The sequence below is a fragment of the Panulirus ornatus genome, chromosome 71 (assembly GCF_036320965.1).
Source record: "Panulirus ornatus isolate Po-2019 chromosome 71, ASM3632096v1, whole genome shotgun sequence".
In the NCBI taxonomy this organism is placed as follows: domain Eukaryota; kingdom Metazoa; phylum Arthropoda; class Malacostraca; order Decapoda; family Palinuridae; genus Panulirus; species Panulirus ornatus.
This window is the reverse complement of record NC_092294.1, coordinates 6,447,664-6,470,634: the sequence shown is the minus strand read 5'-3', so window position 1 is coordinate 6,470,634 and position 22,971 is coordinate 6,447,664. Positions and strand designations below refer to the sequence as shown.

Below are 22,971 nucleotides of genomic sequence, written 5' to 3'. Positions count from 1 at the left end.
AAAAGGAAATGTTCAATTTATTTACACAAAAGTCAATAGTAGTTCTCATCAATTTAACCACTGTATCAATAAGCTTCAATGTCTAAGCTACATTTTTTCCAATTTCATTATTTTCTTGTCAAAGCACCATGTATGAAAACTATCACTCCAGTAACACAACTATAAACATTTACTTCCCCTTTAAAAAAGTTCTGGGGAAGTCTGTCTCGATACACTGCGGGACACTACCACCTGACGAGGTTTGTGTTGCAATGGTTCTTGATTCACAAACGTAGTAGCATCACTGGTGGCCAAGGTAGTTCCGTTGGCGAAGAGGAGCTCATGAAACATGTCGGAAAGCATGCTACTGCTATGTATATTGTTTAAAAAGATTGCTCCTGTTCCAATCTAAATGTACAATGTAATATATACAATTATACAAAGACTGCTCCTTCTGTGCCAGTCCACCAGTATCGTTTTGCTTGAAGACAACACAGGCGACCCACTCTTCTAGTGACACCCTGTTATCCCTGTCCGCATCACAGTATTTTGTAATCTTTCGTCCACACTGTTTCAGTTTTGGGTTGCTTTTCAAAAATCTCTTTGCTAGTCTCTTTTCCTTCTTCTCTAAGTAGTTGTTATTGTTTCTGTCGAGGTTGCGGAAGTGATAGGTAGCAGCGAACTCCTCAACTGACTGCGTAGACGACTCTGCCCCTGCACTTCTGTCACCTCCCTCCGCCTTGCTCAGTAAATACTTCTTCAGGTCCTTAATGAACTTGGCCTTAGTTTCTCCAGTGCAACCTGGCCAATCCCGAGCATGAGGCATTGGTCGAGAGCAATCTGGAGTGCCATTCTTGACCACTGTGCCATCCAAGCTGTTCCCTGACCATTCGTCCACACAGAAACAAAGATCTTTGTAACACTGGACAGGCTCATATCTCCCGTTAGGTTGACAAGCGAGGATGGGGATGCTGTTGTTGCCAGCGCGCTCAGCCTCTAGCGTGGACCTCCGTTCATGCTCGCAAGAAGGCCTAGGCCCTGTGAAAAAAAAAGCAGACTACATTATAAACAAACCCTACTCCTCACGTAAAGCGTCCTATATATATATATATATATATATATATATATATATATATATATATATATATATATATATATATATATATATATATATATATATATATATATAATTTTAGGGAGAATAAAAAGATGTTCTGGAAGGAGGTAAATAGGGTGCGTAAGACAAGGGAGCAAATGGGAACTTCAATGAAGGGCGTAAATGGGGAGGTGATAACAAGTAGTGGTGATGTGAGAAGGAGATGGAATGAGTATTTTGAAGGTTTGTTGAATGTGTCTGATGACAGAGTGGCAGATATAGGGTGTTTGGGTCGAGGTGGTGTGCAAAGTGAGAGGGTTAGGGAAAATGATTTGGTAAACAGAGAAGAGGTAGTAAAAGCTTTGCGGAAGATGAAAGCCGGCAAGGCAGCAGGTTTGGATGGTATTGCAGTGGAATTTATTAAAAAAGGGGGTGACTGTATTGTTGACTGGTTGGTAAGGTTATTTAATGTATGTATGACTCATGGCGAGGTGCCTGAGGATTGGCGGAATGCGTGCATAGTGCCATTGTACAAAGGCAAAGGGGATAAGAGTGAGTGCTCAAATTACAGAGGTATAAGTTTGTTGAGTATTCCTGGTAAATTATATGGGAGGGTATTGATTGAGAGGGTGAAGGCATGTACAGAGCATCAGATTGGGGAAGAGCAGTGCGGTTTCAGAAGTGGTAGAGGATGTGTGGATCAGGTGTTTGCTTTGAAGAATGTATGTGAGAAATACTTAGAAAAGCAAATGGATTTGTATGTAGCATTTATGGATCTGGAGAAGGCATATGATAGAGTTGATAGAGATGCTCTGTGGAAGGTATTAAGAATATATGGTGTGGGAGGAAAGTTGTTAGAAGCAGTGAAAAGTTTTTATCGAGGATGTAAGGCATGTGTACGTGTAGGAAGAGAGGAAAGTGATTGGTTCTCAGTGAATGTAGGTTTGCGGCAGGGGTGTGTGATGTCTCCATGGTTGTTTAATTTGTTTATGGATGGGGTTGTTAGGGAGGTAAATGCAAGAGTCTTGGAAAGAGGGGCAAGTATGAAGTCTGTTGGGGATGAGAGAGCTTGGGAAGTGAGTCAGTTGTTGTTCGCTGATGATACAGCGCTGGTGGCGGATTCATGTGAGAAACTGCAGAAGCTGGTGACGGAGTTTGGTAAAGTGTGTGGAAGAAGAAAGTTAAGAGTAAATGTGAATAAGAGCAAGGTTATTAGGTACAGTAGGGTTGAGGGTCAAGTCAATTGGGAGGTGAGTTTGAATGGAGAAAAACTGGAGGAAGTGAAGTGTTTTAGATATCTGGGAGTGGATCTGTCAGCGGATGGAACCATGGAAGCGGAAGTGGATCATAGGGTGGGGGAGGGGGCGAAAATTTTGGGAGCCTTGAAAAATGTGTGGAAGTCGAGAACATTATCCCGGAAAGCAAAAATGGGTATGTTTGAAGGAATAGTAGTTCCAACAATGTTGTATGGTTGCGAGGCGTGGGCTATGGATAGAGTTGTGCGCAGGAGGATGGATGTGCTGGAAATGAGATGTTTGAGGACAATGTGTGGTGTGAGGTGGTTTGATCGAGTAAGTAACGTAAGGGTAAGAGAGATGTGTGGAAATAAAAAGAGCGTGGTTGAGAGAGCAGAAGAGGGTGTTTTGAAATGGTTTGGGCACATGGAGAGAATGAGTGAGGAAAGATTGACCAAGAGGATATATGTGTCGGAGGTGGAGGGAACGAGGAGAAGAGGGAGACCAAATTGGAGGTGGAAAGATGGAGTGAAAAGGATTTTGTGTGATCGGGGCCTGAACATGCAGGAGGGTGAAAGGAGGGCAAGGAATAGAGTGAATTGGAGCGATGTGGTATACAGGGGTTGACGTGCTGTCAGTGGATTGAATCAAGGCATGTGAAGCGTCCGGGGTAAACCAAGGAAAGCTGTGTAGGTATGTATATTTGCGTGTGTGGACGTGTGTATGTACATGTGTATGGGGGGGGCTGGGCCATTTCTTTCGTCTGTTTCCTTGCGCTACCTCGCAAACGCGGGAGACAGCGACAAAGTATAAAAAAAAAAAAAAAAAAAAAATATTATTATTATTATTTTGCTTTGTCGCTGTCCCCCGCGCCTGCGAGGTAGCGCAAGGAAACAGACGAAAGAAATGGCCCAACCCACCCACACACACATGCACACACACACACGTCCACACACGCAAACATACGCACCCACACATCCCAACGTACACACATATATACACACACAGACACACACATATACACACATGCACACAATTCACACTGTCGGCCCCTACTCACCCCCATCGCCAACCCGCCACACAAGGAATGACATCCCCCTCCCACCTCATGTGCGCGAGGCAACGCTAGGAAAAGACAACACAGGCCCCATTCGCTCACACTCAGTCTCCAGTTGTCATGCAATAATGCTCGAAACAATAACTCCCTTTCCACATCCAGGCCCCACCGAACTTTCGATAGTTTACCCCAGACGCTTCACATGCCCTGATTCAATCCATTGACAGCACGGCGACCCCGGTATACCACATCGATCCAATTCACTCTATTCCTTGCCCGCCTTCCACCCTCCTGCATGTTCAGGCCCCGATCACTCAAAATCTTTTTCACTCCATCGTTCCACCTCCAATTTGGTCTCCCACTTCCTCCACCTCCGACACATATATCCTCTGGGTCAATCTTTCCTCACTCATTCTCTCCATGTGCCCAAACCATTTTAAAACACCCTCTTCTGCTCTCTCTCTTCTGCTCTCTCAACCACGCTTTTTTTTTATTTCCACACATCTCTCTTACCCTTACATTACTTACTCGATCAAACCACCTCACACCACACATTGTCCTCAAACATTTCATTTCCAGCACATCCATCCTCCTGCGCACAACTCTAGCCATAGCCCACGCCTCGCAACCATACAACATTGTTGGAACCACTATTCCTTCAAACATAGCCATTTTTGCTTTCCGAGATAATGTTCTCGACTTCCATACATTCTTCAAGGCTCCCAGGATTTTCGCCCCCTCCCCCACCCTATGATCCACTTCCGCTTCCATGGTTCCATCCGCTACCAGATCCACTCCCAGGTATCTAAAACACTTTACTTCCTCCAGTTTTTCTCCTTTCAAACTTACCTCCCAATTGACTTGACCCTCAACCCTACTGTACCTAATAACCTTGCTCTTATTCATATTTACTCTTAACTTTCTTCTTTCACACACTTTACCAAAACTCAGTCACCAGCTTCTGAAGTTTCTCACATGAATCAGCCACCAGCGCTGTATCATCAGCGAACAACAACTGACTCACTTCCCAAGCTCTCTCATCCACAACAGACTTCATACTTGTCCCTCTTTCCAAAACTCTTGCATTTACCTCTCTAACAACCCCATCCATAAACAAATTAAACAACCAGGGAGACATCACACACCCCTGCCGCAAACCTACATTCACTGAGAACCAATCACTTTCCTCTCTTCCTACACGTACACATGCCTTACATCCTCGATAAAAACTTTTCACTGCTTCTAACAACTTGCCTCCCACACCATATATTCTTAATACCTTCCACAGAGCATCTCTATCAACTCTATCATATGCCTTCTCCAGATCCATAAATGCTACATACAAATCCATTTGCTTTTCTAAGTATTTCTCACATACATTCTTCAAATCAAACACCTGATCCACACATCCTCTACCACTTCTGAAACCACACTGCTCTTCCCCAGTCTGATGCTCTGTACATGCCTTCACCTTCTCAATCATTGCCCTCCCATATAATCTGCCAGGAATACTCAACAAACTTATACCTCTGTAATTTGAGCACTCACTCTTATCCCCTTTGCCTTTGTACAATGGCACTATGCACGCATTCCGCCAATCCTCAGGCACCTCACCATGAGTCATACATATATTAGATAACCTTACCAACCAGTCAATAATACAGTCACCCCTTTTTTAATAGATACCATGCAAACCTGCTGCCTTGCCAGCTTTCATCTTCCGCAAAGCTTTTACTACCTCTTCTCTGTTTACCAAAGCATATATATATATATATATATATATATATATATATATATATATATATATATATATATATATATATATATATATATTCTCAGTGAATGCTGGTTTACGGCAGGGGTGCGTTATGTCTCCAGGGTTGTTTAATTTGATTATGGATGTGGTTGTTAGGAAGGTGAATGCAAGAGTTTTGGAAACAGGGGCAAGTATGCAATCTGTTGTGGATGAGAAGCAAGTCATTTGTTGTTCGCTGATGACAGAGCGCTGGTGGCAGTTTCGGGTGAGAAACTGCAGAAGCTGGTGACTGAGTTTGGTAAAGTGTGTGAAAGAAGAAAGCTGAGAGTTAATGTGAATAAGAGCAAGGATATTAGGTACAGTAGGGTTGAGGGACGAGTCAATTGGGAGGGAAGTTTGAATGGAGAAAAAGTGGAAGAAATGAAGTGTTTTAGATATCTGGGAGTGGATTTGGCAGCGGATGGAACCATGGAAGCGGAAGTGAATCATAGGGTGGGAGAGGGGTGAAAGTTCTGGGAGCGTTGAAAAATGTGTGGAAGTCGAGAACGTTATCTTGGAAAGCGAAAATGGGTATGTTTGAAGTAACAGTGGTTCCAACAAAGTTATATGGTTGCGAGGCGTGGGCTATAGATTGAGTTGCGCGGAGGAGGGTGGATGTACTGGAAATGAGATGTTTGAGGACAATATGTGGTGTGAGGTGGTTTGATCGAGTAAGTAAGAAATGAAAGGGTAAGAGAGATGTGTGGTAGTAAAGAGATTGTGGCTGAGAAAGCAGAAGTGGGTGCTTTGAAATGGTTTGGTCACATGGAGAGAATGAGTGAGGAAAGATCGACAAAGATGATATATGTGTCAGAGTTGGAGGAAATTAGGAGATTTGGGTGACCAAATTCGAGGTGGGAAGATGGATTGAAAAAGATTTTGAGTAATCGGGGCGTGAACATGCAGGAGGGTGAAAGGCTTGCAAGGAATAGAGTGAATTGGAACGATGTGGTATACCGGGGTCGACGTGCTGTCAATGAATTGAACCAGGGCATGTGAAGTGTCTGGGGTAAACTAGGGAAAGTTTTGTGGGGCCTGGATGTGGAAAGGGAGCTGTGGTTTCGGTGCATCATACATGACAGCTAGAGACTGAGTGTGAACGAAATGTGGCCTTTGTTGTCTTTCCCTAGCGCTACCTCGCGCACATGCGGGGGAGGGGTTTTTTCATTTCATGTGTAGCGGGGTGGGGACGGGAATGAATAAGGGCAGACAGTATGAATTATGTACATGTGTATATATGTATATGTCTGTGTATGTACATATATGTATACGTTGAGATGTATAGGCGTGCGTGTGTGCATATGTATGTATATACATGTGTATGTGGGTGGGTTGGGCCATTCTTTCGTCTGTTTCCTTGTGCTATCTCGATAACGCGGGAGACAGCGACAAAATATAATAGATAAATAAATTATTATACTTTGTCGTTGTCTCCAGCGTTAGCGATTTAGCGCAAGGAAACAGACGAAAGAATGTCCCAACCCACCCATATACACATTTATATACATATATGTCCACACACGCACATACACATGTCTATACATTTTAACGTACACATATATGTTCATATACACAGACATATACACATATACACATGTACATAAATCATACTTGCTGCTTTTATTCATTCCTGTCGCCACCCCGCCACACATGAAATGACAACCCCCTCCCTACTCATGCGCGCGAGGTCGCGCTAGGAAAAGACAACAAAGGCCACATTCGTTCACGCTCAGTCTCTAGCTGTTACGTATAATGCACCGGAACCACAGCTCCCTTTCCACATCCAGGCCCCACAAAACTTTCCTGGTTTACCCCAGACACTTCACATGCCCTGGTTCAATCCAATATCTAAAATACTTCACTTCCTCCAGCTTTTCTCCATTCAAACTTACACCCTAGTTAACTTGACCCTCAACCCTACTGAACCTAATATTATTACCTTGCACTTAATCACATTTACTCTCAACTTTCTTCTTTCACACTCTTTTGCAAACTCAGTCACCAACCTCTGCAGTTTCTTACTTCTTTCGCCTTTTTACTCCCAATCTCTCCTATCTGTTTATGTGTGGTGTAAACACCCTAAAATATAACAAAAAACTAGAAAAAAATTAAGGTTTTGATTTTAGGGGCTACTCATCTAACCGATTTAAAATGGAGAGAGAGAGAGAGAGAGAGAGAGAGAGAGAGAGAGAGAGAGAGAGAGAGAGAGAGAGAGAGAGAGAGAGAGAGAGAGAGGTTTGTACATCTCATATGTATTTAACATATTGCTGTTTGTGGAGACAAGTGGTGGTCATTTACCCTTGGTTTCTCTTTCCAAATGCAAACTTTTCAGAATAAACGAGCCAGATTCAAAATTTGTGGATTCGGAAATTTCGACTTCACCAGGTCGTAATGCGTGGTCGAATTTCTCTTGAGTGCTGTCTGACTGGGGAGTTTATGGGTCTATTGAACCTTGCCTTATGTTCGATAGGATCTTCCGATCTGCTCATCGATGCTATGGAAAGATTAAGTTACAAGTGCTCCATGTATATTTGGAGAATACAGATGAACATATGGGCGTTATTGTAATATGAGGTAAATACTGCCCCTAAATCAACAAAAGAAAAATTATCTCTGATAGACTGTGACAATTTTCTGTTGAGAGTTTCTCATATGGGTCTTATCAGGTAACGTATTTTCATAAATATAGTTTTTCTTTAAGTACAGGGATAGATGGAATTCTCTAAATAAAGACATAAAGGTGTAAGGGGATTCATTCTTCTTAGACATATCTCTCACAAAATCCATCTTCTTTGTCATAATGGGGGAGATAGTTCTTAGAATTGGTTTCGGTGCATTATACATGACAGCTAGAGACTGAGTGTGAACGAATGTGGCCTTTAATGTCTTTTCCTAGCACTACCTCGCGCGCGTGCGGGGGTAAGGGGTTGTCATTTCATGTGTGGCGGGGTGGCGACGGGAAAGAATAAAGGCAGCTATAAGAATTATGTACATGTGTATATATGTATATGTCTAAGTATGTATATGTATGTATACGTTAGAATGTATAGGTATGTATATGTGCGTGTGTGGACGTGTATGTATATACATGTGTATGTGGATGGGTTGGGCCATTCTTTCGTCTGCTTCCTTGCGCTACCTCGCTAACGCGGGAGACAGCGACATAGTATATTAGAAAGATAAATAGTTCTTAGAAATGCTTGGTCAACCCGTGTACACAGCACGAAAACTATCATCATACACTTTCAAAGTGACATGATGTGACATAAGGACGAAAAATATACCTGAGAAATTATGAATTTACCTTGCAAATAAATCAACAGTGTGATAGATAGGAAAGTATTTACATTTAAAGTATTTTCCTACTTGGCACCTTTCATTTCAGGATGATGTTTTCTAGTCAAGTACACGAACCTTGTTCTGAGGCCTGTCGGTCATTGGTGTAAAGCAAGTTTTTGTGCTGTATGTACACACCATAATTTAGCCTTAGATTTTAATGGCAGGAAATAATCAGACTTGATGGTAAGGTGTGTGTGTGTGTGTGTGTGTGTGTGTGTGTGTGTGTGTGTGTCCCGTAAACAGACGCAGAGGAAGGTTTAACAAAGAACGTCTATTCTGATTTCAACATCACGAGTGAACTTTGGTATTATTGAGTTCTGAGATCAAGTGATTCAAGAAGAGCTAAATTTGATGTGTACTTCTGAACAACAACAATATGGTGTCAACATGTCTATGATAAAATGAGGATCTAATAGAAAACTACGTTAACCACTTGTTCATTATGGCATGAATATCTGCAAAAATGGAGCCCAGTGTCCTACCATCAAGCAGCTAAAGATAATTTCCAATAGACTTTAAACTAAACTAATCCATTAAAACTTTGTTTATGGGTGTAAGGCTTCTTGTACAGTGTTGTTAGTGTTGATTTTAAGGTCAACAATGGTGAATATATTCAAGGTCGATTACATCAAGACGTGATAATCATGGGTATTGCAAACATTCAATAATTCTTGTAACACAAGAAAATGTGCCCTTCATAGAAAAAGAGCTCGCAGTCAGATTCTTTGGAATAGGGACAAAGAATTATAAAACATAATAACTTAAGCTTCAGTGAGCAATTTGGTTTGTGCGCTTAGATGGCTCGTATAAAACCCTTTGTATGGAGCAAAATGGAAAAATATTTCATAGAGTTGTGATTGTTAGCAAAACCACCGTATTTCAGTTTTCTCAATAATTTATGAGGCTTATCTTCTCATCTAACACTAAGTGATAGATCATCATCTTTGATTACAGCAAACTTAACAAAATCAGACAAAATGTTTGTAATCCAGTCAACACAATTTTTTTTTAAGTAAAAAAACTACGTTTTCTTCGTCAGGCCCCATTATTGATAAAGTCCTTATTCTTCCTCCAACTCATATAATGAATCTATCTAATCTTTTCTTATATTGGTTAAAATTGAAATGTGTCTTTCCCAGCACGTAAGCTTGATTTTACTCATTTCACTATTTGAGAAAATCTTATTAAGCTCTATCAGTAGACATATACTACATTAGAAATCTCTTTTCGCCCTTCTCCGTGTGAAAGCTTCAGTTGTGAACTTTCCTTTTTGACTTCTTTAGATACAACGAAATATAACAAAAGAATTTATTGTCATAACAAGACCTGACAAAGAATACGGAGTAGTTGAACTGGATAAGAAATATAATATTCACAAGATCAAAAACATTTTGTCTAATCATACTAGGTTCACTTGAATTCAAAATGCCTGTTTATGACAAATTTTTTGTTTGAATGATGATAGATTATTGAGGAACACGAAAAATTATGTTGACGTTAATTATATATATTTCAAGTTTTTTTTTTTTTGCATTCAGTTCTAAGACGAACAGGGTCATATCGGCTCCTTTAAAAGAGACTGGGCTATTTTCTGAGTCTTGAATTCCAATTATTGATAATGATTCTAAGAAGGTGACACCTATTCAACCGTTGGGCAATGACAAGACCTCCCACCATTTGTCAGGCACTGATATCTCATACCTACCACAGGTAAACAATCAAGTTTTGCCCTTGAGAGAAAGAGGCACCATAAGGACAGCAACCATTAGCAGGGGTAACGAGAACACGTCGATGGAACACTAACCTTGCCAATTCTCCATAACTGACACGAAACTGCCATTCCATCTTCCTCCATTCGACTTCAGATGTTTGGGTTTGAGTTCTGGATAAATGAAATCGTGGCTTTCATCGCTCAACTTGACATGATTGTGTTCCCTCACTCTACTGAGCCTTCTGGATGTTAAGGGTAACGTTTTTCTCTTGATTCTACGAGAGATTGATTCTTCCCGCCATTTGAACTGTAGTCTTCTCTGGACGCCATACTTCTTTACATCATACAGAAAGCGACAAAGAGCATTTCCCCCTGTGAGTATAGGCACGACATAGCACGCACCTAAAACCTCCATTTTGTGCTTATGCCCTCAAAGGGACGCTTACTACTACAAGCATAAAGAGAGAAAGGTCATCTGGAGGCTGTATGTAACAAGGGTCATCATACTAAAAAGTAGATTGACAATTCCATGACCAGGCGGATGTAAGGCCCTTTTAAATATGCACCTGAAATTCCTCTTAAGGATAACGCATAACGCATTTCCCATTCCATATTACATGGTCCCTTACTGACGATCGGCATACGTTTTTCGTTTCCAATAAACAAATTGCATAAGCATAAGCTAGATATTATATAAGAATGAACTTAGCTGTCGGAAAATACACATGGAAACCCCTGTTGGCATATGTACAGGATATGCATGAAGAATGGGAGAAAAAAAACGTACCTTGCGGAAACAAAGAAAACGAAAAAATCATAAGGAAGATATAAGGGGGAACTTATCTGTACATCTTGCTTCCCAATGAATTATCACAAAAGCGCTCAAATCTTCATGTTTCATTTTCCTTATGGCTACCAGCATATATATATATATATATATATATATATATATATATATATATATATATATATATATATATATATATATATACATATATATATATATATATATATATATATATATATATATATATATATATATATATATATATATATATATATATATATATATAATGTTCCCGAATATCACATAAAAGGTCCGGGTTTCAGATCCTCTCTCTGTTGGAGGGTAAACGTACATAAATTTCATACTAGATCGCAGTTTTCTGTTTGAGTGAGGGTTCTGAGAGTGATGAGAAATGTATGGAGAAGGCCACACTGTGGGGACGACGGTGAACTTGTTTGACGTTATAGTATAGATGCCAGGTGTGAGCTTTAGGTGAGGATGTACTGAAGTGGATGAATGCGTTGAAAATCAAATGTTCCAGGTCAATATGCGGAAAATAAATTATAAGGTATGAAAGAAGTGTGGTAATAAGAAGAGTATTGTTGAGAGAGCTGAAGAAGGTGTTGATATCAATTTTTTCATGTATTTCTGTACCGAATTTGTATATTTCTTATATTCTCAGTAACTGCAGGATGACATTGAAATGGTTTGAATATATGTAAAGAATGAGCAAAGGGAGACTGACAAAGAAGTAGTATGTGTCAGAAGTGGAGGGCTCAAAGATAGAATGATTGAGTGAAAATGCTTTTGGGAGTTCGGGATTGAGCATAAGGTTGGATGACGTTTTCATAGATTGTTTTAAGTGTTTTACTTACTTGAGCATTGTCTAACACGATATCTTCTCTGTTATGCATAACCTCATTGCTTAGGCCTAGTTTAATATCATTCAACAAAACACAATACCCTGAGTTATGCTACTCAACTGATTTTGCATTATTTCAAAACTATATTGATAATGCAGCATGAACTCTTAAGTATAGCCAGTACGATGCGGGGCTAGCTAGACTTACATACCGAGTATAATGGAAACATTGTTATACGTTTTTCCTGTAATGCATGAGTAGTTTCAGTAGAGATCTTGAAATGTAACTTTTCCGAAAACAGATTTATAATCTTAAACGATATGTAGTATACAGTATTCCTGATACAGACAATAGCTTACAATAATAAGTTGTGTGCCAATAGACGATGCAGCTGAGGTGGATATCAAGTCAGCTCAGCCTGCTGGCGAACACTTTCGGTAGCCAACCACAGAAACTTATGTTTGATGTATTTCCGTGGTTGGCTACCGAAAGTGTTCGCCAGCAGGTTGAGCTGACTTGATGTCTACCATAGCTGCATCGTCTATTAGCACATAACTAAAACGTTTATAATCTTAAATGATATCTAATGCAGTATTTGTAAAATATTTAATCATTTACAATAATATATTGGATAGATTTCTGTGGCCGGCTGTGGTAAATAACCAGCAGATTGCACTGATCTGATATCCACCACAGCTGCATCGTCTATTATCAGAGGGCTTTAAAAGTTTATAATCTTAAACGGTGTATGTAGTACAACATTCAAGATAAATGTATTCGTTTACAATAATATGTTGGATAGGTTTCAATGGTTGGCACTAATAAATGTTCGCCAGCAGATTGCGCTAAGTTAACATCCACCACAGCCGTATCGTCTGTCAACAGAGACTATAAAGGTAAGGCTTTTATGTTGTTTTCTTCTCGGATGCTTTTCTATTGAGTTAAATCTATAGTCAGCTCCTTGTTTTCAGAGTTTAGATTATTGTGATCATGTTACGCTTGAGTTGTCTTCGTGAATATGATATTGTTAACTTTGTATAGAGTGTGCCGGGAACTACAGAGACCTCTGCTGATAATTCTGAAACGTATTCTGTGACACTTAATCAGTTCACGAATAACAGTTTACTGATAGTTACACATGGTCATGGTCTAGATATCTTAAGATGCTGGACTTTTTAAATCTTGCTTCCAAGTGTTTGACCCAACATAGATTTTTGCACTGACGATCACACACGACCGACCTGTGGTGTTAATGGCACCCCCATAACAGGCTTTCAGCAACATCCCAGGGAGCTCCAGGCACAATGGAGAGTCAGCCTATTTGACTGCGTGAAAAAAACAGTAATCCAGACCACTGTTCATACACAACCTCACCCACAACATTATACATCACCCTAAGCTTCAGCCTCAAAAAAATTGCTACACAGGATAAGAAATAAAGACCGCTGTTCAGACGGTCTCCTTAAATTCGGAAAACAACCGAAAATTGTGAAGAACAGTTTCTCTCATCAAGTAACTAGAATTAGATAGGTAGAGTTAAACAGTCAAGAAACAACTCTAGACCTCAATATGCATAGAAGTAATCACAGAGCATCTAAGTGAGGGCCTTTATTCTAAGATACCGCATATTACTGAGCTAATGGTAAGTGCTACATTTTCTGGTATTGACAATTTTTTTAGAGTAAATGAAGCAAGAGGAGAGAGTGAAGAATGGGAAGTAAGTAGGGAAGAGAGCTGCTATGTGCAAGGGATGCATGTGGCATGTGAAAGGTGGGAGTGGTCAGATTAGAAAAGGTAGTTAGTGGTGGGATGAAAAAGTAAAATTGCTAGTGTAAGTGAAAAGGGAGACATTTAGGCAGTACTTACAGGGAAAGAGTACAAATGAATGGGGATGTATGAAAAAGCAGCAGAAGGTCAAGATGAAGGTGCAAAGGTTGAAAGAGAGGGCAAATGAGACTTGGGGTGAACAAGTATCTGTAAACTTTAGGGAGAATAAGATGTTTTGGAAGGAGGTAAATGATATACAAAAAACAAGAGAACAAATGTGAACATTGGAGAAGGGGGCAAAAGGGGAAGTGATAACTGGTAGCGTAAAGTGAGAGGGAGTGAGCTTTGTGAAGGACTGTTGAATGTGTTTGATGATAGAGTGGCAGATGTAGGGTATTTGGGTTATGGTGATTGGCAAAGTGAGAGAGTCATGGTTTGGTGAAGAGAGAAGTGGTGGTGAAAGTTTAGCTTACATTGAAGTGTGGCAAGGTGACTGTAGTGGATGGTGATGCAGTTGAATTTATTAAGAAAGGGGGTGGCTGTGTTGTTGATTGGTTGGTAAGAGTTTTCAGTCAATCTGTGGCTCCTAGTGAGGTGACTGAGGATTGGCAAAATGGATGTATAGTGCCATTGTATAAAAATGTGGCATCTATGGATCAGGAGAAAGCATATGATAGGGTTAATAGAGTTGCCTAGTGGAAGTTTTTAGGAACATATGGTGTGGAAGGAAAGCTCTTAGAAGCAATGAGGAGTTTTTATGAGTGCAGTAAGGTGTGTGTATGAGTAAGAAGAGAGGAGAGTGAATGGTTCCAAGTGTAGGTTAGTCTGTGTTAGGGGTGTGTAATGTCATCCTGGCTGTTTAATTAGTTTATGGTTGGGATGGTGAGGGAGGTAAATGCAAGAGTCATGGAGAGAGGGGTGAGTACGCCATCTTTAGAGAATGAGAGGGCCTGGGAAGGGAGTCGTTTGTTTGCTGATGACAGCACTGGTGGCAGATTCAAATGAGAAACTGCAGAAGCTGATGACTTTGCAAGTGTGTGTGAAAGAGATAGTTGAGAGTAAAAGCAAGGTTATTAAGTTTAGCTGGGTAAAGGAACAAGTTTGTTGGGGGTGTGAATTTGAATGGAGAAAATTTGGAGGGAATGAAGTGTAATAGATACAAGGGAGTAGACATAGCAGCAAATTGGAAGCATTCATTGGTACATCCCATCCCTAAGAAGGGTGACCCCTTTAGATATCATCCTGTTGCTTTGATATCTACCATTTCCACAGTCTTTGAATCCCTCCTCAACTCCCATTTCCTGGGACACAACGAATCTCGGCTTCCCCTTTTTTCACCAGTATGACTACTGTAGGGTGAGATCTGCTGGTGATATTCTTTCCTACCTTACTAATGTCTAGTCATCATCCCTGAATGATTTTTGGGAATCCTCAACATACTAAAAACTTTTGACAGGGTATTGCATCAGGGTCTCACCTCTAAGCTCCCTGCTGTTGACTTCCCTCTCTCACTTTGCTCCCTCATATCTAGCTTCCTATACGGCTGATGTATCTCCATTGTTGTTAGTGGATCAGCCTCTTTGCCTTTCTCCATAAAAAGCAGTGTCCCTTAAGGTTCTGTCCTGTCTCCCACACTTTATCTCTTTTTTTATCAACGATTTCCTTTCTTCCACAAATATCCAAATGCACTTGTGAGTTGATGATTCAACACTGCATTCCTCCACATCCTTGAATTCTGCTCCTTCTTTCTCTCAATCTACATTTCATCTCAGCACAGCTTCTTTAGTAACTCAGGCTTGGACAGTATATCTCAGTGGGGTAGACAAAGTTAGTTAAGTTTAATGCCTCCAAGACCCAGCTTCTTCCCATCTCTCCATTGAAGACTCCTCACAACTTTCCTCTCTCCTTTGATGGTTCTGGAATTCCGCTTCTTGACTCAGTGAACGTACTTGTTATGACCATATCATCCACTCTATTTAAGAAACCCCACATCATGGAAATTGCTTAGTTTCTTTCTAGAAGTATGTGGGTAAAAGTGAAAGTGGATTGCAAGAGATAGATGATTATTAGTGTTTATGCACCTAGCCATGGGAAGAAAGTTGACAGGAGTCAAGTGTTACAGTAACAGCTGCGTGAGTGTCAGCAATTTTGACCAGGTATGAGTGATGGGTGATTTTTATGTGAGGGTGAATAATGTGGTAGTTGAGGGTATAACTGAGGGGGTTTGGTGTATTCAGTATTGTGAATGAAAATGGTAAAGAGCTTGTGGAGTTGTGTGCTGAAAAAAGACTGGAGATTGGTAATGCCTGGTTTAAAAAGGGGGACATACATAGGTATGCATGTGTGAGACGGAGGGATGTTCATTGTGCGTTATTGGATTGAATGTTTATTGATAGGATTAATTGATAAGCATATAAAAGAGAGACTTTTGTATGTAAATGTGCTGAGAGGGGCAGCTGGTGGGATGTATGATCACTTTCTTGTGTAGTCAAGGATGAAGATTCGTAGAGGTTCTTGGAAAAGAGAGACAATGTCAGTTAGAAGAGAGTGGTGAGAGTAACTGAGATTGGGAAAGAGACTTGTATGAAGAATAACTGGGAGAGATTGAGTGTAGAATTGCAAATGATGAAAGTAAATGAAGCAAGGAGAGTGGGTGAGGAATGGGAGGTATTTAGGGAAGCAGTACTGGCGTGTGCAAAAGATGCATGTGGCAGGCGAAAGGTAGGAGGTTGGGCAGATTAGAAAGTTAGTGAGTGGTGGAGTGAAGAAGCAGAAATGTTAGTGGAAGAGAAAAGAGAGGCATTTAGGTGGTATTCACAAGGAAGGAGTGCAAATGATTGGGGATGTATAAAAGAAAGCAGTAGGAGGTCAGGAGGAAGGTCCAGCAGTTGGAAGAGAGGGCATATGAGAGTTGAGGTGACTAAAAATCTGTAAATTTAAGGGAGAATAAGATGTTTTGGAAAGAGGTTGATAATGAGTGAAAAACAAGAGAGCAAATAGGAACATCAGTGAAGGGGGCAAAAGGGGAAATGGTAACAGGTAGTGATGAGGTGAGGAGATGGAGTGAGTATTTTCAAGGACTTTTTAATGTTTTGGGCAGTGTGTGAAATAGAGTCATGGAGAGTGGTTGAAGAGATGTTGAAAGCCTCACGTAAGATGAATTGTGTCAAGGTAGCTTGAATGGAAGGCATTTCAGATGAATTTTTTAAGAAAGGTGATGATTGTTGTTGATTGTTTGGTAAGATTTTCTGTGATATTATGGATTAGGATGGGATGCCTGAGGATTTGCAGAATGCATGTATAGTGTCATTGCATGACGGCAAGGTAGATAAAGTTTAGTGTTCAAACTACAGAGTTATAAGTTTGTTGTGGGGCAAGATAGTGCAAGGCGTGTGAGCATTATGGTGAATGTTTTTTTGAAAAGAGAGGTGGTGATGAAGGCCTTGCATAAGTTAATGTAGGGCTAAGCCGATGGAGTGGATGGGGTTGCTGTTATGTTAATCAAGTAAGGGGATGACTATGCTGTTGATCAGTTGGTCAGGATTTTCAGTTTCTATATGGCCAAAGGTAAGATGACTGAGGACTGGCAGCATGCTTGTACAGTACTATTATATAAAGGCAAATGGAATTAAAGTCATTGCTTAAATTATTGACAAAGAGGGTGTATGTGTCATAAATGGGGGAGAAAGGAGAAGTGGGAGTGAAAAAGGTTTTGATTGCTTGAGGCCTGAACATGCGAGAGGGTGTAATGCATGCATGGGTAAAGTGAATTGGAGTGATGTGGTATATTGGGGGGGGTTGCTATGCTGTCACTGGACTGAACCATGGCACATGAAGTGGTCAAGGGAAACCATGTAAAGGTCTTTGGGGCTTGGCAATGGTTTCAGTACATTGCACATGACAGCTAGAGAATGAATGTGAGCAAATGAGGCTATATCTTTGTTCCTGCTGCAAACTAACTATTGTGAGAAATGGCAAGCAAGTATGAAAAAGAAGTTTGTTGAGTGTATCTAGTAAGATGAATAGGAGAATGGTGATTAAGAGGGTGTGGCATGCATTCAACACCATAATGGGAAGGAACACTGTGGTTTCATGTGTTGTGGAAGATATGTAGACTAGGTGTTTGTGTTGAAAAATTTGTGTAAGAATTACTTAGAGAAAGAGACGGATTTGTATTTGGTATTTATGGACCCAGAGGAAGCATATTACAAAGTTGAGAGAGATGTTTTGTGGAAGTTTCTCTGAATTTGTAGTGTGGGAGGAAAACTTATAAATACAGAAAAGAGACTTTATTGAGAGATAAAAGCATTTGTGTAAGTGGAAAGGCCGGAGATTGAGTGCTTCCAAATGAAGGCAGGTCTGCCTTACGGATGTGTGATGTTGCTATCACTATTTGATGTGTTTATGGATTGGGTGTTGAGGGTGCTTATGCAGTGATCATGGACAGAGGGGTGGGTCATCAGTGTGAGAAGGGTAGGGGAATTGGAAGGTGAGTTAAATGACACATCTCCAGTGGCAGATTTGAGCGAGAAGTTACAAAAGCTAGTGTTTAAGTTTGGAAGAGTGTGTAAAGAGAGAAAGTAAAGAGTTTATATCAACAAAAGTAAGGTAACAAGGTGTAGTAGAAGGGGGAGGCAAGTTGGTTTTTGTGTGAGTTTGAATAGGGAGGGCCTAGAAGTGGAGTACTTATGTATGAGAGAGTAGACTTAACAAACAAAATAACTGTGAAAGCTGAAGTGAATTATAGGTTGAAAGAAAGGGTAAATGGCCTTGGCACATGAAGTAGTGTGTTGAATGAGAGGTCACTGTCTGTAAAGGTAAAGTTGGGTACTCTCAGTATTGTTGTGTTGTATGGGTGTGAATCTTAGGCCCTGAATTCAAAAGACAGAAAGAGAATAGACATGGTTGAAACAAGATGCATGAGGTCAGTGAGTTGAGTGAATAGAGTTGATCATATGAAGAAGGACAAGGTAAGATAGATGTGTGGATTACTTGAAGTATGAGTGAGAAACTAGGGATGGTCACATGGAGGGGGTAAACAAAGGGAGACATACAAAAAGATATGCATGTCAAAAGTGGAGGGAAAAAGGGAGAGGGGAAGAGCAAGAAGGAAATGGAAGGATGTACTGAAGAAAGCTTTAATTTGTCATGGCCTGAACATTCAAGGGGATGAGAGATGTGAATGGGACAGAGTGAATTGGTTTTATGGGTATACTGGGGATGATATGCTGCTAGTAGTAGGCTGAACCTGGGCACATAAGATAATCATGGGAAATCACTGAATGGTTTGTGGGGTTTTTCTGTGAAATAGGGCTTTGGTTTTGATGCATCAGTTTTGATAGCTAAAAATTTGATGTGAGCATATGAAGCCATTTTTGTGTTCTTGGTGTTACCTTACTCATGCAGAAATTAGTGAATGAGAATGAAAAAATATATCATAAAATTATCTGTTGTGCATGAAAGTATCTTAAGCCTTTTGCAACAGCCTTTCCCTGGGAAATATCCTCTATGATGGCAGCAAAAGGTGATTGCAGACTGATATCTGCACTTGTAAGTAATGCCTCAGGTACTGAAATCTGATCTAAGGAAAAATAGTCACATCTAAGTCACTAGAAAAATTCTTTTAGAATGTTGAAAGTCCCTGTTATTGTAAGATTCTCAGAGTTTTTTTTCTAACATTAAAAATCATACTGTAAATGGGAATATTTTTTCATGCTCATCAATAAAGGTTTGTTCAAACGATCTTCTTTTTATTGGAATTTGGCGTTTGACAGACCTAAATAGCCCAACTGAAATAAATTTGAGATCACATAGAAAAGTGTATGAAATTCTGTTACATCACAAATTTAGTCTTATTAGTTTAGACTCACTGGATTGAATTTGGCATGTTATTTCCTGATCTCATTCCAAGATGCTGGGTGTTATGAGTACAGATGACAGACTGTATAGCATTACATTAGTGAATGCAGTTTAGATTGGAAAAAAAGAATGCAATTTTTTTATTATGACCAGAGAGTATGAGTACATCACACTTGCACTAGATAATCATATATGAAATTATCTTTGTATATGATTGATAAACAACTTAGAAAAGAGAATTGAATTTCCATTGGCTGGTACCATGATAATTCTCAAGTGCATCTTTGCCAAAAAAAAAAAGAATCCTCAATTCTTAGTATGTTATGCCCTAGAAAAAGTATGAACACTTTTCACTGGCATCAAATGATTTAAGAAGAAACAACAGTGAATTTGATGAAAAACCAACTGAAAAAATTCCAGAAATTCAATATGTAATAGAATTCAGCTTCTGATGGTCAACCTCTCCCTTAGTTAGTCATTAGAATGGTGTTCTGTTCAATAAGTGGGGAAATTTTTCTTTAACATACTAAATAATTGGTAACTATATAATAAGAAAAATAGTTGACCTTTATTTGAAAAAAATGTAGACTGCAAGTTGATATTGAGATAAGTATAGATTATGTTTTTATTATCATTTGCCTTACGTCATTGTCATTTTTTTTTTTTATGTTGAAGGCCCAAGTTACAAACAAAAGTTCACTTCAAGGCTGAGCCTCAATTGAAATAAAGAGAGAATTATGGAGTGGAAAAAGAAAAGACAAGGGAAAGTATATTTGAATTTTTGAGGACATGAAAGACCTGCCTTTTGAAATGTGCCAGGTCATAGGTATTGGGAAAGACATGGGAAGGTAGAGAGTTCCAAAGCTTTGATGTGTAAGGAAAGAAGCAGGTATCAAAACCTGTGGTTAAGCTTTTGGGATTTTATTTTTGAAACAGTTGATATATATTTGAAATAAAGGTTTTGTGGGCTCAAAAAAATTGTAAATTCCTAGACTTAAAAATTGCAAAGAATTGGACACCAACATATTAAGGTGGAACTGTACATTTACTTTACTTGCAGAGAAAGAGAATGGCAGGAGTATGTGGAGTTTTGCGTGGTATTCAATGTCGTCAAAGAGAGAGCTTTGTTGCTTTATTGCGGGTACCATCTGTTTTGTCATGCACTACCAGATCTCCATTTTGTATGAAAATAATACAGGTAAGGTAATGGTTGTATGATTTAAAGGCATTTTTGTATATGAAACAAGTTTTAGAGCTTGTGTTTAAAAATATGATTGTAAACTAAGAAGTCTGCTTCAGGTAATTAGGTATCCCCACTTGTCTTGCTAGTGTGTGGTGTTGGGGACCTCAGTTTTTCAGTCATTCAGTACACTGGGTGCATGTGGCCTTAGACAAAAGTTGCATGCTTACAGCTGCTTTTATCCTAAGATGCAATACAGTTTTCATGGGTGAAAGATGAGAGAAGTAAATGATGAATGTATAAAGATGGAAGGTGCAGACACCATTAAAAAGTATAGATTGTACATGTTAGGTTTGTGTGAAACAAGGTTAAGTGGTTGTAAGATGTGGAATGGAAAGGGGTGAATGGTGTGAGATCAGGCCTGCATGGTGATGCAGATACTGTACTGTAGCTATGCATGGGAAAGCATGGCACTGTTAATGAGGATTTTTGTTATATGATATATATCCCTGGGGATAGGGGAGAAAGAATATTTCCCACGCATTCCTCACGTGTCATAGAAGGCGACTAAAGGGGACGGAAGTGGGGGAGCTGGAAACCCTCCCTCCTTGTATTTTAACTTTCTATAAGGAGAAACAGAAGAAGGAGTCATGCAAGGAGTGCTCATCCTCCTCAAAGGCTCAGATTGGGGTGTCTAAATGTGTGTGGATGTAACCAAGATGAGAAAAAAGGAGAGATAGGTAGTATGTTTGAGGAAAGTAACCTGGATGTTTTGGCTCTGAGTGAAACGAAGCTCAAGGGTAAAGGGGAAAAGTGGTTTGGGAATGTCTTGGGAGTAAAGTCAGGGGTAAGTGAGAGGACAAGAGCAAGGGAAGGAGTAGCACTACTCCTGAAACAGGAGTGGTGGGAGTATGTGATAAAGTGTAAGAAAGTAAACTCTAGATTGATATGGGTAAAACTGAAAGTGGACAGAGAGAGGTGGGTGATTATTGGTGCATATGCACCTGGGCATGAGAAGAAAGATCATGAGAGGCAAGTGTTTTGGGAGCAGCTGAGTGAGTGTGTTAGTAGTTTTGATGCACGAGACCAGGTTATAGTGATGAGTGATTTGAATGCAAAGGTGAGTAATGTGGCAATTGAGGGAATAATTGGTGTACATGGGGTGTTCAGTGTTGTAAATAGAAATGGTGAAGAGCTTGTAGATTTATGTGCTGAAAAAGGACTGGTGATTGGGAATACCTGGTATAAAAGGAGAGATATACATATCCCTGGGGATAGGGGAGAAAGAATACTTCCCACGTATTCCCTGCGTGTCGTAGAAGGCGACTAAAAGGGAAGGGAGCGGGGGGCTGGAAATCCTCCCCTCTCATTTTTTTTTTTTTTTGCGTGTTGTTTTATTAACAAGGAAAAGGGAGAAAGAAGGGGGAAATTTTTAAAACCTTGTATTTTTCCACTTTCATTTTTTTCCTTTCAACCTATAACTAACAAACAAACAAAATAAATATATAAATTTAAAAAAATTATATTTGAAAAATTCATTCCCGGGGGAAAGGGGGGTGAAATTTAAAATTAAGTGAGGGTGGGTTGGAAAAAAAAAGTTTTTAAAGGAAAAAGGGGCGTTTCACAGGGCCGGGGTTTAAACCCCTTGACAACGAAACCCCGGTTACCCCCACCTCCAATTCCCCTTATTTTGGGCCCCTTTCCCCCCCTTTATGTTCGGGCCCCCAATCACCAAAATTTTTTTTCCTCCATTTTTCCCACCCCCAAATTTTGGGTTCCCCCTCTTCCCCTTTTTCCCCTTCCACCTTGACACATTACCCTTTTTGGGTAAATCTTTCCTCACTCATTCTCTCCCTATGTCCAAACCATTTCAACACTCCCTCTTCTGCTCTCTCAACTACACTCTCTTTGTTTCCAAACGTCTCATCCTTTCATTACCTACTCAATCAAACCACCTCACACTACGTATTGTCCTCAAAACATTTTATTTCCAATACATCCTCCCTCCTTCATACAATCCTACTTATAGTCCATGCTTCGCAACCATACAGCATTGCTGGAACTACTATTCCTTCAAACATGCCCATTTTTGCTCTCCAAGATAACACTCTCTCCTTCCAGACATTCTTCATTGCTTCCAGAACCTTCACCCTCCTCCCCCACCCTGTGACACTTCTCCTTCCATCCATTTGCTGCTAAGTCCACTCCCAGATATCTAAGATACTTCACTTCCTCCAGTTTTTCTCCATTTAAACTTACATCCCAATAAACTTGTCCCTGAAGCCTATTGAACCTAATAACCT

At 40.0% G+C, this 22,971-nt stretch overlaps 2 protein-coding genes across 2 annotated transcripts in view; one reads left to right on the top strand and one right to left on the bottom strand.

Annotated features, from left to right (window-relative positions):
- Nucleotides 1-334: 334 nt before the first annotated feature.
- Nucleotides 335-11,913, bottom strand: LOC139747932 (SPARC-related modular calcium-binding protein 1-like). The gene is made up of 2 exons (XM_071660416.1): nt 11,875-11,913; nt 335-1,036 (listed from the first exon to the last, which is right to left on the bottom strand). Exons 1-2 carry the CDS (start codon nt 11,911-11,913, stop codon nt 350-352), a joined length of 726 nt encoding a protein of 241 aa, XP_071516517.1. The 3' UTR covers nt 335-349.
- A 705-nt stretch (nt 11,914-12,618) lies between these two features.
- Nucleotides 12,619-22,971, top strand: part of LOC139747903 (transmembrane protein 70 homolog, mitochondrial) — a 71,564-nt gene continuing 61,211 nt past the window's right edge. The window contains exons 1-2 of the mRNA XM_071660370.1: nt 12,619-12,758; nt 20,549-20,686. Coding sequence (XP_071516471.1) covers nt 20,558-20,686 — 129 coding nt within the window. The 5' untranslated portion in view covers nt 12,619-12,758; nt 20,549-20,557. The remainder of the gene's footprint in view (nt 12,759-20,548; nt 20,687-22,971) is intronic.

Excerpts from the sequence above, each read along its gene's own strand:
- LOC139747932 (XM_071660416.1), bottom strand. The coding sequence starts at position 11,913 with ATGCATAACAGAGAAGATATCGTGTTAGACAATGCTCAA. Across the intron at positions 1,037-11,874 it reads TCGTGTTAGACAATGCTCAA|TCTGCTTTTTTTTTCACAGG; the intron begins GTAAGTAAAACA and ends TTTATAATGTAG.